We start from the raw sequence: 15010 nt of genomic DNA, 5'->3' as shown, positions 1-15010 counted from the left end.
TGTGCCCAAATTGCTGCGCAGCCATGGAGAAAGCTCGAGGTTTGCTGTGTGCAAATGAACTCTTGCTTTAATAGGCTTTAGATACCAGTAAATGAGAGTCGAGACAAACACACGCACTTTATCTTTCAAGTCAAGCGAACGGCGGGGCAATGGTAGATATCAAGCCCCTGCAGGATTGATCCGAATTTACGAAAATCAGGAGATTGGATCTCCGGCATGGCACGGATGAGGTATATTTATAGCTCAAAAGTCTGGAAGGGGGGTCAGTAGGCCTCTTCCAGATTCTAGTCTGGAATGAGGTCGGTTTCAAGATCCGCTCACGTTGGGTCCTGATTTGGCATCGGCATGTCCGGCGAGGACCCTTAAAATAATCTAGAAAATATTTCTATGTTTCTAAACTCTACGGAAGGTCATCCAATTAAGGAAACTTTATCGACCAAATAGAAATCTCTGTGGAATTCCGTAATACCGGGACAGGAGACTCTCCCTTGCCTTTTCATAAACATTATATGTATCTAGCCAGCCGCCAGAGGGGCTCAGGAGAGTTGGAAAATTTACTTAAACGATCAGTTGTTACGAGCCCTCGAGTCCAAAAGACGCACCAGATCCCGATCCCGATCCCGCTACTAGTACTAATTAGCTAGCGCCTCGAGTGCTCCAATATAAAATGCTGAATAATAGTAATAGTTTCATGAGATGTATATTTCAGCGGTATCAGTAAATGTATATCACCTGAGTATAAGCTTGTTTATCGACAAAATCATGATTACACTCTCCACAGTACCGATTTCGGTGTGCATCCTCCTTATGCTGAGAATATATAAGATTTAAAAAAATACCACATTCAGACGATATGTGGGATTTCACCTGTATATAGGCGCCTTCGCTATCAAACACTCGATTATGCTCACTACAATAAGTGCCCCAATGAGAACTAGAATGTTTCAAATGCTATGACACGATTGAATATGCCCTTCGGAAAGCAAAAAGCGGACAAAGCGTACATTCCTCAACGCATCGCGGTCGACAAAGGCCCTGTCACAGGAATCACACACCGGAAAGATATGTCCTTTGGCTTTCGAATGTGAGCGCCCAGCAGCCACGGAGGCAAACCGGCGATTACAAGTGAGACAGCCATGGGGCAGTGATTGCATGAGGGGCGGTGACAGAAAGGTTGGAGGTTCAACTCGGCGTGTCGCCAGTTTATTTATACGAGCGGAGTACGAGAAACATTAGTTGTCACAAGAAGACTTTTTTTAACGTTTGAACTCACAGTCTACGAGACTCACATGATTGGAAAATGTACAGCGCGAGCTTGAACCTTCCTATTCTGCATATCAGTCCACTCGAATACATTCGAAATAATTCGAACTTGGACCGTCAGCCGAGGTTGTGAAAATATTTCACGAAATCGAGGAGAGTCTATAATCAAAAGACAGAAAGATAAAGCGGCGGGTAAATGGGAATTTGAACCTTTTCACAAAAGCGAATCAAAAAGAGTGTAATCACCATTTTGCGACATAATTATTAGGCTTGGGCCTTCTAGCGAAGTAGAGCGCAGACCTTTCGAATAAGAGCAGATGACGCGAACAGGGATCTTAATGCGAAGTGAGAAGATCGCACCTTGGCGTTTTCGTTGAGGGTAAAACGACATCCTCCTGTCATACTTCAGCTTCAGGTGTTACGACTTTCCCAACACAATGGAACCAGCGTATACAGTGATCGTTCGATATCGTAATATCATTTCCTTGATGACAGTAGACAGCACGCGGATGAAGAAACCCACTGTCCGGTCCGGAGAAAGTCCTACTCCTCCGCGTTGACGTTGATGGTGCACAAATAATTTTGATGATCGTTGAGCGCTGAGCCGGCAATGGTGTAGGCTGTCGCTGACGCTGAGCACCGATATCGTCTAGGCCCTGTGGGAGTGCCAGGACCCGTAGCCACAAATTTTATCTTTGTCTCTAGGCTCCCGAGTTAAGAGACCTTGAATCCCGGTAAATTGACCTGTGTACCGGGATGGCGAGCAACGGAACGGAATGGATCCGCATCACTCGGATATTCAAACCCGAAGCCCATGATTGGTGCGCCGGGAGGAATGGACCGGAATAGTCACATGATGCAGCCTCCGTTGGTTCCTCAAAAACTTTTTGTTACGACCAGTATCATCTTCAGTTTCTACACTCTTCTAATTCAACCTTTCGTTCTAAACGACTCCTCCAATTAACATGCCTTACGCTCCTGGTACATTCGTCTTTTGCGTCTAGCAGGCTTTGTTGTGATGACACGTCGGTGAATTGTTTAGGTGACGCTGGAAAGTCGATACGATGGCGTCACAAAGTATTTGGGAAATCAAAGAATCGCTAGTTTATATCATGTAAATACAAGAGGCTATCTGGCTTTCTGTATATAAATAAGTCCTAGCTGCATAGAACTGGTCCAGTTCAGATCATCATAGCGACGCTGATATATATGCTCGCCAGACTCATCAGAGCCAAGACAAGGAGATAACATAACGAATCAATCGTCATGCAGTCATACGTAGCAGAAAAACAAAACAAGAAAACAAAAGACGACGTAAAAAAAAAGAATCTCCACAGCGGAGAATGTACTAATAGGTCGGTCGTTGAATGAATAGGCATCGATGAGTGAGAACTTGATACGCACCAAAAACGCGTTCCGCGCAATTACGAAAGGTTCAATCAGATTGTAAGTAACCTTGAAAACGACCTGGTCAAGTTTTCAAAGTGATCTACAACCTGCTTGAACCTAGCAATCCCACAAGACTCGCTTTCAATATGTTGGACCAATCCTGAAATAAGCTGAAACTCCGATCGGCAGTGAGGGCATCGGAACTCGAGTTCATCATGGGTGGGAGAGTTCAAGTGTTGATTCAAGCGGTCAAGCGACGTGAAAGTTGAGTGACAGAGATAACACTCATATTTGCTGCCATTGAAAGCACGTTCGTTGGCGGAAAGGGTAACGAGGTGAGTGGGTGGTTTGGCTGTACCTCCGATACGACGGTCCACAGAGATTTGTGGGATGATATTGAGCTTATGGACGGCTGCTGTGACTTGATGACGATTAATCTTATGACAACCGGATTCGATATGCATAGCAATTGCCGACGGGCTCTTGAACGTATTCTTACAAAACGGGCAGTTCAAGGTTCGATTGCGATGGGCAGAAGAAGCGTTGTGCTGGGTAAAAGCATCAGCCGGGTAAACAAAGGTATATTGTCATGCGGCAAGACCCACCTGAGCCAAAGCTTGTGCGCTCGAAAAGTCACGGGAGCAGACAAAGCACCAGTTATGCGACTGATTGAATGCCAAGTGTTGGTTCAGAGCGGAAGTATCGATGAAGAGTCTGCTACAGCTAGCGCAGAATGCCTCATCGACACTTCCGTCTGATTCCTCTGAAGAGCTTTCATACTCTTCGTACGAATCATCAGATGAAGAGTACTGATGACGTGGGGAATCTGCTAAATGCTAACACGAGGACATCAGCCACGTTGAAATATGTAGGACGACTGCATTTTACCTGTTCATAAGCATTGTCTGAAGCAAACTGGCGACCACAGTCCTCGCAACAGTGGCGCGGTCGGTGAAGAGGAGAGTCTGCAACGTGCTGGGGTAAAGCGAGGGTGGAATTAGCTGAACAAAAGCCGTGGGTATACAAGGCCGGAGTAGTTCACCTGCTCATAAGCACTTTGTGTGGAGAAGAATCGATTACAATCTTCACAATAGCCATGAAGTGAGGAGTATTTGAGATGCTGTGGATCGAAATCACGTCAAGACAAAAACAAGTTTAATTTTGACGCCGAGGAGCATACATTGGTCAAGGCGTCCTTGTTGATGAAAATCCTGTCGCAATCTTCGCACTCTGGGAGGGAATGTCCTTTGGCTCTCGCGTGTGACTGCACAGCAGGGGCAGATGCAAATATGCGGTCACAGTCGAGACACTCGTAGGACATAGCACGAAGAGGTAAGAAAGACAAAGGGTTTCTGACGTGGCCACGCAATTTATACCCGTGGCTCAGGTGGGAATTGTCACATGAAGGACTCGTGTTTGATGCCATCGGCCCATCCCATACTCCGAACCTTCCACATTCCCAGGAAACGGAGTTGACCGAACATCATAGGTGTCACCGAACGGCAAGCAAAAACAGATACTTATAGGGTAGCCACTGATTGACTTATTACGTCTCCGAGAGAGCTGCCTTTCAGTGGCGGATTACGCTTTTTCTCCTCTATTCATTCTACGTTGACACTGTGCTATGATGCATCGCCCACCGCAGAACTCCCCATTTGAGCGAAGTGGATTCGATCTTTCACGGCTATCTACAAATGATGATATTGATTGTCTTTCCTGCGCTACCACCCTATGAATGGCAAAGGACATATTTGGGCAAACCGTTAATTTTCACGACTCGCATCGCCCTCGTGGTTGTACTAATTCGGTCATAGAGCGAAGAGAAAGTTCCTACAGTCATTGTAACGTCATTCTAGAAACAACCAAACGAAGATTTGAATGCTTTTGCGGATAAGAGTAACGAACTAACTCCTTGACAGTCGGCCTGGAACACGCCTGGAGGCGAATGGTCTGTTTCACCAGCGACTTTAGCTCCACTAGCGAATTGTGGCGTAAAGGCCTCTATATTCGTGGGCTCGGAAATTGTCCCCCAGGAGGATATAAAAGGTCTCGCTCTCAAACGAACTACAGCAAGCATCCCTTTGAACTGCTAGCATTCCTCAAATGGCTGAAGAGGTATTCTTCAACTTTTAGAGTCCCCATCCTACTTTATAACCGAATACTTTTTTTTCGTAGAACCAAACCATTACCACCGGCGTATGGAAGATTTCTGCTGGAGACCTTTGGCTCCGGGATGTCGATAAATGTATTGTATTATCCCCAATTGAAGGTGAAGTCGGTGATCACTATAGCAAGGTCAGTCATCGTCTTCTCTTTCACCCTCGGAAGAGACATGCCGAGTTTAACACTCATTGCAGTGGCGTTTGGATTATAATGGCCCGGAACACGGTAATTCCTTCACCATCACCAACGTTCAGACCGGTATCAGAGCCTGGGCCATGCCACCCAAGGTATGCACAAATTTTCCATGCCCTTCCTAGTGAAAATAATAATCTGTTTCAGAGAATCCTGGTTGAAGCCGGTGAAGCCGTTAATTGGGAAATCACTGATGCAGGCGATGGCTTTCAACACGTAGGTGTTCTATATCCTAAACGACACCGCTTCTTATTTTCGGTTTATCACTTCTTCTAGATTCAATGGCCCAATGACAACCATTATTGGACTGTCGGAGCACCCCTCCCCGGCCCGGTAAGTTCTGGTCCGCTTCCTAGTTAACGGACGAGAAACTAAAGCTCCTTGTGACATGGACAGGTCATTCTTCGAGAATTGATAGGACAACCAACTCAACTTTGGAAATTCAAGTGGGTTGGTGATTTTTGAGTGTGGAAGGAGTGTGGAAGGCGGTATCTAGTGACAAAGAGGTATAGTATATGTACGTGACATATGTGTAGCACCAGTGAATGTCAAGGGAGAGTGTTAGTTTCATGAAAGTGTCGAGAAACTCTGTTCTCCTTCCGAAGGCGGGTGGAGTTGCAACGATTTTATGGTCCTATCTAAGTTCAGGTGGTTAGGTAGAGTCGACACTCGAGTCAACAACGCCGCCCAAATATAAGGACTCGTGACCAGCTTCAAAGGCATCCGAAAATGATAGGGCCTGACACCGGAATTTGGTTAGAGGATTCTCCCCCGCAACAATGAAAGAAAAAGTGCAGAAGTGAGGCTTTCCCCCTATATCTACACAACCACATCCGCCGTGACGCACATTCTCCTATAGAGATATTGTTACCGGGTTCATCCTCGCCGGGGCTTTTGTCCGCCGACCTTCAGCCATAGGCCCATAACCCAGAAAAATGAAGAGTGGTACATCCATCGCGTACCCGGCCACGAAGTGAGTAAAAGTCTTCTCTCGACCTCTGATACGACATGATGCTGAGTCTATCGAGGAAAACTTTGACTTGATGACGGTTATTAATTCAATGACAACCAGATTCGATAGGCAAACAATTTCGGGTCGGTTCTCGAACATATTCGTGCAGGATGGGCAGTCTAAGGATCAGCGGCGATGGGCAGGCGAAGCCTCGCTATGCTGAGTAAAATTGTCAACCATGTAGTTGAAGAAACTCCATCATACCGCAAGACCAACCTGAGCCAACGCCCGTGCACTAGAAAAGTCGCGGGAACAGACAAAGCACCAGTTATGCGACGGATGGAATAATAAGTGCTGAGTCAGGGCAGAAACATCGATGAAGGATCTGTTACAGCTATCACAGGATCTCTCATCAGTGTTTTCGTCTGACTCTTCTGAAGAGCTTTCGGAATCTTCCTCGGACTCTTCAGACGAAGGGTTCTGATGACGTTGGGAATTTGCTAGATGCTTGGGCCAATCGACTAGTAGTCAATCATGCAGCAATGCGCCCGAAAGATTTTAAGTTTACCTGTTCATAACCATCTTCCGTAGAGAAGTGGCGGTCACAGTCCTTGCAATAGGGATCTTGGTGTCGAAGGGCATCTGCCACATGCTGGAGTAAGTTGAAGGAGGAATTAGCCGACATAGAGAAGCCATAGGCATGACCGTCATAATTCACCTGCTCATAAGAACTTTGTGTGGAGAAAAACCGATCACAATCTTCACAATAGCCATGAAGCGAGGAATGTTTGAGATGCTGTTCGCCAAAGTCACGTTCAAGAAAATGAAAAAGTCAAATCAACGCCGAGGGGCATACGTTGGTCATAGCGTCCTTGCTGACGAAGGCCCTATCGCAGTCTTTACACTCTGGGAGTGAATGTCCTTTGACTCTCGCATGTGACTGCACGGCAGGGAGAGATGCAAACGTGCGGTCACAGTCGAGACATTCATGGGTCATGACACGAAGAGGTCAAGAGAAGCAGAAGTTGCGGGCTGCAATGGGTCTGGCAGAATCATTTATACCTGGGGGAGTCAGATGGGATAGGTCACATGGAAGAAGACTCTGGAAGAAACTGCCTTGGAATCGCGTAACTCGCAAGAATCGTTGATACGTCGATGTCGGTAAGCCCCGGACAGCTGCCTGCCTGTTAAAGGGTCATGGATCTCCGCCCACACTGCGCGAAACTTTCAAGGGTGTCAGTTTGCCTGTGTCGTTCTCTATCTCCAGTTTTACACTTGCGAGTTGAATGTGTTGAGGCGGCTCATAGTCAGGGCCGGTTAGCCGGTACCGATAACCATCTATGGTGATTCAAGCGTGGGAAAGATTTTAGTGCAGTGTGCTGTACCAAAACTGCTGTAGTCGCTCAACCTGGTACGTGATTGTTCCCTAAACTCGAAGGGGGAAACACAACTGCATTTACAAAGAAATCACCGAGAGACAAACGGAGATATGTATGTCTTTTCCACCGAAACTGGTAGTTCGCCGAAGTACCTTCAAGTTGCTATTCCACAGCGTTATTCCATCGGTGCTCCATACATAGCACAAAGAAAAAATTTGATAAAGTTATGGGCATTGTGAAAAGTCCGGTGAAAATTGACCTCTACATATGGTTATCTTTCTAGCGAAATTGCTCTGCTATCAATATAAATCCCTTTTGCGGTATCGTGTTGCTGCATTCCATCTGTCTCAAGGAGTATAGAAAGCCCATACCGCAGAAAGAAGTAATGAAGTTTCGTTCATGAGTCAATCAAAAGTAAAGTATCTCATCCGACCTCCATTCAATTTGTATAGGACAAAAGGACCCGGAAACATCACGCTGTTGCGATTTCGGCCGTTGCTTCAGGATCTGAACACATGAAGGAACATTCTGCCAAATGATTCCATTCTTACCCTACCGTTCTCTTCTCGGGTTCAATTTTGTAAAACGAAGGTGTTGAGATGCACATAGCGATTGCTCATTCGTTCATTTCAACCCACCCGGATATGCTGTACCCATGACTTGCATATAAGCCTCTATTTCACGCAGATAGGAAATAAACCAAGACTCGAATTTCGATAACTGAACTTTTCCCCCCGCTACTTCACGATGTCTACTCACGAATCTGGTACTATACGAATCGCTGTCCATTATTGTGCTTGGATACATCATTTACCTGTCGTTTTCAGGTTACATGAACAAGCTCAACACGGTCTGCAACCGACAAGGATGGAAATTAACCAAGGACGAAGGGGTCCAATCAGGACCCAAGCATCAACCTATATGGACAGGCCATGTCTACGGTAAAGTCACGTCTAACTCATTGATCATACTATTCTCATTAATCTCCTAGTGAATGGAAAACCTTTTGGGGGCCAAGGGCGATCCATTGCAGCGGCCCGCGAAGCAGCTGCGATGGCTGCCCTCGATTATTACAGGGCTTATAACCCCAGCGTCGTTCCAAGCGATTTCTGAAGTTCCACTCAACTACACTAATCGTTGTATTTCCTGATGATTTGTACAACCGGACCTTAGAGTTGAGTATCGCTGATGTTTTGTTGTAATGGAGATGGATGCACCGACGTAGAATTTTGTAGGATGAATGTGACAGCGCCTTGAAAGAACCGGTACGCAGGCGCAACGATTGTTGTTCCAAGGAGAGCCCTGCACATGATGCCATTAAGCATCAACAGATTAAATTTGAAAGGAGAGAGCGGCTGTTTACCAGTGTGCCTACAATCTGGCCTAGGGCGCGGACAACATTTATATTTTATTTAATCGGCCCATACCTTGCTAGGGCTGTCGCCATCATAGTCAACCAACACGTTGACTCGTTGCACTTGACAAGTGGCGCACCGAGGCGCTGAGAAAAATTCAAGATTGACCTTTGGCACTGGGCCAATCGCCAATATTTGGTTGAATCGGCCAAGTGCTATTTTCAATTGTAACCCTGGTCATCGGAGATTTTCTTCGTTTGTCACCCCAGACGAATACCCTGACAATAATTATTTGTTGAACGAGCAACGAAGGTAGTACATGGCATTAGCGCTGAGATATCAAATTATCTGATATAGAGCGATCCAACCAACCCGGAAAAGATTCAGATAGTGAGATGACGGTAGGGGCCGAAAAGTCGAATGTCTAAGCAGGTTCCATATCCTGCTCGAAGCTACAGGGACTATGATCAGCTGTTGACTTACGACACTTATTCAACGTACAGGTCACGAACTATGTGTTCCTTCAAGACGAAGCTTGATTTTCCAAATTGTGCCCGATTCCAACGACGTCTGGATCCTCGGAATCAAGTGGAGGGGAAGGAGACTCTGCATCTCGATGATACTGAGGGTCGACGGTTGAATTAAGAAAGACTTGCTGATACTGATGAGCGTTTGTGGCAGATTGTTGAGGAGGAGAGTAGTATGGTTGCTGTCCAGAATGAGGAAAGTAAAAATACAATTGACCGGGTTGGGAAGGATAAGGATACGGTTGAGCGGGTGGGGGAGGGTAAGGATACGGTTGCTGGCCGGTTTGATATGGAACTAGCACGAACTGACAGGAGTGGTAATGGTAGTGGATATTCCCTTGCTCTGCTACAGGACGCATGGTTGGATTGTACGGTGGATGGGTGTATGGTGGATGGGTATGTGACGGGTTGGCATATTGCGGAGGCATGTTGCTTTGCGCATCTGGTATAGACATGAGCAGGTAACCTCGAAAGCGTAGAGCACTTACACGGACTGCTTTGTGTTGGGCCATGCCTGGGATAGTGTCCGGCCGTGTGTTGACGTTGAGCATCTAAGAGATTTCATGATCAGCAGATATAACACCGTGAGAAATCGTAAATCACGTGATCTAATCCTCGGATAAAATTCTGGGCTGTTATTATTTTCGGCTATGTTCATCGACGGATTTATGGTATAGTGTACCTGACCATCGCGTACATGAACGAAATGACCCCCATATACATTAATGTTCTGCGCCCTTTCGAAGTACCCCATGTTCGTGTCGCTAACACAAATGTGGGAAAGGGAAAGACAATGTATGCAGAGGAAGGCGTGATTACGTATCTCAGCAGACAAGCTCCAAGGGTTTTGATGGTAAGGTAGACTAAACTCAAAACTCACCACGTCACCTGACTGTGACCCAAATGTGACTTATATTCAGTTAACCTGAGCCTGCTCGTCAACTTGGGTACAAAGGCTAGTTTCCATGAGCCTGGGTCGCTTTCGGCCTGAGTTTTTGTTTTTGTTTGGGGTAGAAAGGATCTGTAGTTGCATATGAACTGGTTATAAAACTAATTTGACTTCATTAATCTGACCTAACTCACTGATTCCGACTACTGAGGAGTTTCCTTGTTTTTCTCTGCATCTCAGGCCCGTTTTGTCTTACATTAGGTAAATTTGAAGTCCTTCATCTTGCTCACTTGATTGGACGTGGCATTCACCTTTGTCTACGCGTTCACCTGAGTAGTTCTTGAGCTGCCTTTACTCAATGTTGTCATGTGGCATAGTAAGATAATACGATCTCATACTTTAGATAAGGCTACTTCTCATGTCAATGTCATCTGTTTGAAAATCGGCTTCTACAAAACATGTGAATAAAGATAAAGAATCGATTGTAGAAGGCATTTGCGGATAACTAGAATATTCACTGAGGAGAAGCAGATTTAGTTGAAAAATCACGCATCTGTCACGATTTGGTCATGTGACGTGGTGAGTTTTGAGTTTAGTCTACCTTAATATGGGCAGGCAAAGCGGCTATATAAGGGTGGGGACAAAAAATTCTTTTTCTCTCGGCCCTGTGCTGATCGGTGATCGCTGGTTTGTTGAGTACGTAAGGTCGGGGATGGTATTCCCACGTGATTCGGCTGTCTCATTGAATCGAAAAGAATCCAGTGATAGGTGCCTACACGCAATTTTTTCAAAATCTGCTTTGGCCATTCTGTAGAGACTATACTTTTCTAAAACTTGTGTAAGGCACTTTCTGAATAACTTGTCTGTACTGGTGTATCACTGAGCTTGACTACTTTTGTCACAAAATCACGCTTTTTTACGTGACATTAGATGATTCTGGAGTTTCTCTACCTTACGTATTTCGCTCACCCCGTTTTTTGAATATTCTTCCTATCAACCACACTTCATCTGGCAGAAAACAGTTTTCAATACTCATATCATGCTACATATCAATGTTTTCGAATAGAAATGGAGCAAGGAGATTAATTAGAAGATATTAGACGAGGGAATTGACCGTGACTCGGGAAACCGCCAGAGCTGATTGGCTGAGGCTGGAGTCCAGAGCGACTTGACGCCGACTTCTGATGGAGACTGGGTTAGGCTTACTAATACCTGCGAGACGCCAGACTGCAGTCACAGCTCTTTGCCAAGTGCGCCTGAACACGAAGATATATATTTGAGCAAGAGGGAATGTAATGAGAGAAGTATGGAGTGATGATAGATGAACGAAGTATGCCAAGTAGTGAGTAGAGATGGTGGGCGAAAGCCCTAATAAAAAGGCTTCCCTGTCCGCCGAAGCGGTGCGATCGAGGCTCGGCTGCGAAGGGCGGGCGGGTCCACCATTTGCGGTGCCGGAGAATCGTCGCGGGTACCGCAAGACTAAACGGACGAAAGTATGTTGTCGGAATGGAAAAAGGGTGTGGCTGGGTGGGCGAAAAAAGAGGCGGCAGGCTGTTGAGCTGCTGTCCGTCGTAGGAGTCCGAAGGTAAGAGGGCGTTACCTTCGTGACTCGTGACGCAGCTCACAAAGATCACGCTCTGCTGCCGCCCTTCGTTTTACTCGTGTTGGTGGCAGACCTTCACTCTTTGCCAAGTGCGCCTGAACACGAAGATATATATTTGAGCAAGAGGGAATGTAATGAGAGAAGTATGGAGTGATGATAGATGAACGAAGTATGCCAAGTAGTGAGTAGAGATGGTGGGCGAAAGCCCTAATAAAAAGGCTTCCCTGTCCGCCGAAGCGGTGCGATCGAGGCTCGGCTGCTACCCGACGTGTTAGTTCTGACGCATGGAGCAGAGTCTCGATACCCCTTACCGGTTAGGAGGGACTGACAGGGCGCCGTGCTGCCTGTGTATGAAATTTTGATTTTAAGAGGTTCGGGCCCGGGAGATGGATGGACGGGTGTTGAGGGGGTGATGGAAGGCGCTCAGGTGAGTGTGCTGGCCAATTACCTCGGCGTGGCGCGTGACATAAATGTAAAAGGCATCGCTGGCCCATCGCCCCTTGGTCCTCATGGCTTCGAAAGATAAGCCTGCCAGGAGATATTGAAGGGTTGATCCGATGCGAATGCCATGACCCTGGAGGGGGCCGAAACCTGCTTCTTTGGCCGCCGCATTGACGACCGAAAGGAAATTTCTCCGAGTTAGTGGTCTGAACTCCTTGCCTTGGGGATAGGCAAAGATGTGAGCAGTTGTGGGGGGGTTGTTGATACGGAGGTGGGCGTCTAGTGCTGCTGTGGGGTTCGAAATACCCTCGTGTGAGGTCCAGTACACGTCTTCACCTGACTTGGATGTCTTGGTCCTGGGTAGATGAAGGATGGTGGTTTGTATCCCGTTCCTGTCTGTGACCGTTTCGAGGCAAGAGCGTGAAGGGTGTAATGTGGGGTCGAAGGAGGAGAGATTGGGAACTGTGAACTCTCCCAAGCGTGCTGTGGCATAGAAGGCGGTGGTGAGACAAGCAAATGTTGCTCGGTGGAGTGGGTTGTCTAAGTTTAGATGTGCGTGTATCTTGGATATGGAATCGATGGTGAATGGTATTCGCTTGGGCCTCTTTGCCGTGCTCGGCGCTGTTTTGACAGCTGCTCTGAGCAAAACATTTATCTCGGCTTCGTTTGGGCACCACTCTAGCCTGTTCAGTATGTGCCATGCTCGGAGTCCTGCGAGGTAATTCGAGATTGCTGTTGCGGAGTATGTCCCAGCTAGGGCTGCCGTGAAAGAAGATAGGAGGTCGGGTGGGGAGGGTGTTCTATCAGACTCAGGGATCTGTTTCGCGTCGCAGAAAACATGGAAGACGAGTAGACCTGAGCCATAGGTGTTCAGAGTCGACTCGTCCCATCCTGCCTTGAGGACTTGACGGACTCTTTCACGATCGCCTACCCGGTCTGTGGTGGTCTCTCCTGAGGCCGGTAACCACTTTATTATCCGTTCCTTGGCAAGGACATGGGGCCTGAGTGAAGAGGGGAGGGGCGTTAAATCGGGCTTGTAAGGAGCTGGTGTAGGCGTGTTGGATGAGGAGGGGAGGTTCAACGGGGCGTTGAATCTCGTGTTGCTGTTACCAGCCGGAGGAGAGAGCTGTGAACTCTTGTGCCTCGAGATCTTGGGTGGGCTCGGCGCGGGAGTGGGAAATGTCCTTGGGAGGCTTAGGTTTTGGGAGAGGGAGCTTTCCTTGGTGAGCCAACTGCTGCTCGACCGGAAGTTGGGGATGGTCGAAGTCGAGGATGAAGTCAGAAAGGTGACTTGGGATGGGTAAAGGAGGGAGGAGCGCGGAGTGGGGAGGGTAGGAGCCTCGGGAAGGGGCGTCGGCTGGGTTGAGTGCTGTAGGGACGTATCGGGTGTAGAAAGATGTGTTCGTGTCTTGGCTGAGGATGTTGACCAGCTTGAAAATGTTATTTGTGGGGCGGTTTCGACTGCGGCCTCTCCACCAGCCTTCGACAACGCCCATGTTGTCGCCAAAGAGTCTGAAGTGACCTCCTCCTGGCCTTTGAACTGTAATTGCTGCAGCCAGGAAGTAGAAACCCACGGCCTCTGCCCAGCCGATGTCTCTTCCTGATCCCGAGACGTTCCAACCTGGGACCAGTCTCCAGGCACGCCACCTGTTACCAATGATGATGCCGATGCCCACCTCAGAGCTTGCGTCTGAGAAGGCGTGCGGGTCGGTGACGGTGGGAGAGGTTTGGATGGGTCGTTCGACATGTGAGTGGGACAATGCTGTTTCCCACCAAAGCAGGTCAGTGATAAGGTGTTTGGGGGGTGTGCGGGGCTTTAACGGCGTGTCTTTGAAGAAACCTAGGAAGGCTTCGATGTTGATGAGATAAGGCCGGCCCTGAGAGAGCACCAAAGAGGCGTGGAGGAGTTTGCCATGCAGCTTCTCTGCTTCTTTGAGAATGTGTGTGCTGGCGCCTTGCCAGGCTATAATGGCTGCGCAATACTTTTCACGTTTTGCTTTGGGGAGGGAAACTGTACGCTTTTCTATGTTCCAGGTAAGACCTATGAAAGTGAAGGAGACGGCAAAGGGTGAGTCTTTTTCTGTCTCCCATGGGATACCGAGGCGCTTCGAGATAGCGTCGATATCTTGAAAAGCATAAGAGAAAAGTTTGTCATGGGGGGAGCGGGGAGAGGTGGATGCAAGGTCCGTGATTGGGAGGGCTTTGTCCTCATCATATTCTTCGTACTTGCCATTGTCAAGGGATTCGCCTCTGAACCAGAGACGACCTCTGATGTGTCTCTGGCCTCCTTCGCTTTGGATGATAGTTGCCCAATGTGATCTCAAGGAGTTGTATTTAGCTAGGTGAACGCGCGGGATGCGCAGGAATAAATGATCATCAACCCATTTTGAGATGGGTCCTATTCCTTGAGCTCTCATTATGTCAACGCCTGCATCGGCGACTCTTCCATAAACTCCTCCTCCTGATGCTAGGCCAAAGGCGTTTTGGGTGTCGATAGCGAAAGAGTTCTCGCCGTGCAGCTTTACAACCATGCCAGGCCATTGTGATGGATGGAAGGGGATGGTTCGGTAGGCTTCTTTTACATCGCGTATGACACCTTCTGATCCTAGTGGCAGCCTATCGATTAGAAGCGCGATGGTATTGAACGTGCCCCAGGTGCATGGGTATAAATCTGAGATGATGGCGCTGTTAATTGATGAAATCGTCCGATTGACAAGTGTGAGTCCGAGAAGTTTTGAACTATCTGAATTTCCCTGGCTTGTTGCTTTAGGGATGATGCTGGATCGAGTAGGACTGAAGGGGTCCTAGATATTTTATTATTTGTTCCTTTGGAGGCGGGGCCATATTTCTGCCCTTT

At 47.5% G+C, this 15010-nt stretch overlaps 6 protein-coding genes across 6 annotated transcripts; 3 read left to right on the top strand and 3 right to left on the bottom strand.

The window, feature by feature from the left end:
- Positions 1-2702: 2702 nt before the first annotated feature.
- AGABI2DRAFT_115875 (hypothetical protein) lies at positions 2703-3973 on the bottom strand (the record flags this gene model as incomplete). Its single annotated transcript, XM_006458845.1, has 5 exons — positions 2703-3200; positions 3258-3488; positions 3541-3627; positions 3695-3772; positions 3833-3973. 5 exons carry the CDS (start codon positions 3971-3973, stop codon positions 2703-2705), a joined length of 1035 nt encoding a protein of 344 aa, XP_006458908.1.
- A 758-nt stretch (positions 3974-4731) lies between these two features.
- On the top strand, positions 4732-5630 carry AGABI2DRAFT_183756 (hypothetical protein). Its single transcript, XM_006458844.1, has 6 exons — positions 4732-4766; positions 4828-4947; positions 5010-5101; positions 5153-5223; positions 5284-5340; positions 5404-5630. The coding sequence occupies exons 1-6, from the start codon at positions 4756-4758 to the stop codon at positions 5470-5472; spliced, it is 420 nt and encodes a 139-aa protein (XP_006458907.1). The 5' UTR covers positions 4732-4755; the 3' UTR covers positions 5473-5630.
- A 515-nt stretch (positions 5631-6145) lies between these two features.
- Positions 6146-6956, bottom strand: AGABI2DRAFT_115873 (hypothetical protein; the record flags this gene model as incomplete). Its single annotated transcript, XM_006458843.1, has 4 exons — positions 6146-6178; positions 6236-6466; positions 6528-6755; positions 6816-6956. 4 exons carry the CDS (start codon positions 6954-6956, stop codon positions 6146-6148), a joined length of 633 nt encoding a protein of 210 aa, XP_006458906.1.
- A 1129-nt stretch (positions 6957-8085) lies between these two features.
- Positions 8086-8451, top strand: AGABI2DRAFT_115872 (dsRNA-binding protein; the record flags this gene model as incomplete). The annotated part of the gene is made up of 3 exons (XM_006458842.1): positions 8086-8104; positions 8166-8279; positions 8330-8451. The coding sequence occupies 3 exons, from the start codon at positions 8086-8088 to the stop codon at positions 8449-8451; spliced, it is 255 nt and encodes an 84-aa protein (XP_006458905.1).
- A 2898-nt stretch (positions 8452-11349) lies between these two features.
- AGABI2DRAFT_183755 (hypothetical protein) lies at positions 11350-11754 on the top strand. Its single transcript, XM_006458841.1, is given in 2 exon segments — positions 11350-11606; positions 11626-11754. 2 exon segments carry the CDS (start codon positions 11462-11464, stop codon positions 11682-11684), a joined length of 204 nt encoding a protein of 67 aa, XP_006458904.1. The 5' UTR covers positions 11350-11461; the 3' UTR covers positions 11685-11754.
- A 400-nt stretch (positions 11755-12154) lies between these two features.
- AGABI2DRAFT_58700 (hypothetical protein) lies at positions 12155-13195 on the bottom strand (the record flags this gene model as incomplete). The annotated part of the gene is made up of 1 exon (XM_006458840.1): positions 12155-13195. A coding segment is annotated over one exon (1041 nt), but the record flags the coding sequence as incomplete, so codon positions are not given.
- Positions 13196-15010: the final 1815 nt, after the last annotated feature.

This window comes from Agaricus bisporus, assembly GCF_000300575.1.
Source record: "Agaricus bisporus var. bisporus H97 unplaced genomic scaffold AGABI2scaffold_3, whole genome shotgun sequence".
In the NCBI taxonomy this organism is placed as follows: Eukaryota; Fungi; Basidiomycota; class Agaricomycetes; order Agaricales; family Agaricaceae; genus Agaricus; species Agaricus bisporus.
Note: the sequence above shows the minus strand (reverse complement) of the source record. Positions and strands in the feature narration are given on the sequence as shown.

Coding starts and splice junctions, on each gene's coding strand:
- AGABI2DRAFT_183756 (XM_006458844.1), top strand. Junction 5,102..5,152: donor GCCTGGGCCATGCCACCCAA/GGTATGCACAAA, acceptor ATAATCTGTTTC/AGAGAATCCTGGTTGAAGCC. Junction 5,341..5,403: donor GAGCACCCCTCCCCGGCCCG/GTAAGTTCTGGT, acceptor TGACATGGACAG/GTCATTCTTCGAGAATTGAT.
- AGABI2DRAFT_183755 (XM_006458841.1), top strand. CDS start 11,462: ATGGTGGGCGAAAGCCCTAATAAAAAGGCTTCCCTGTCCGCCGAAGCG.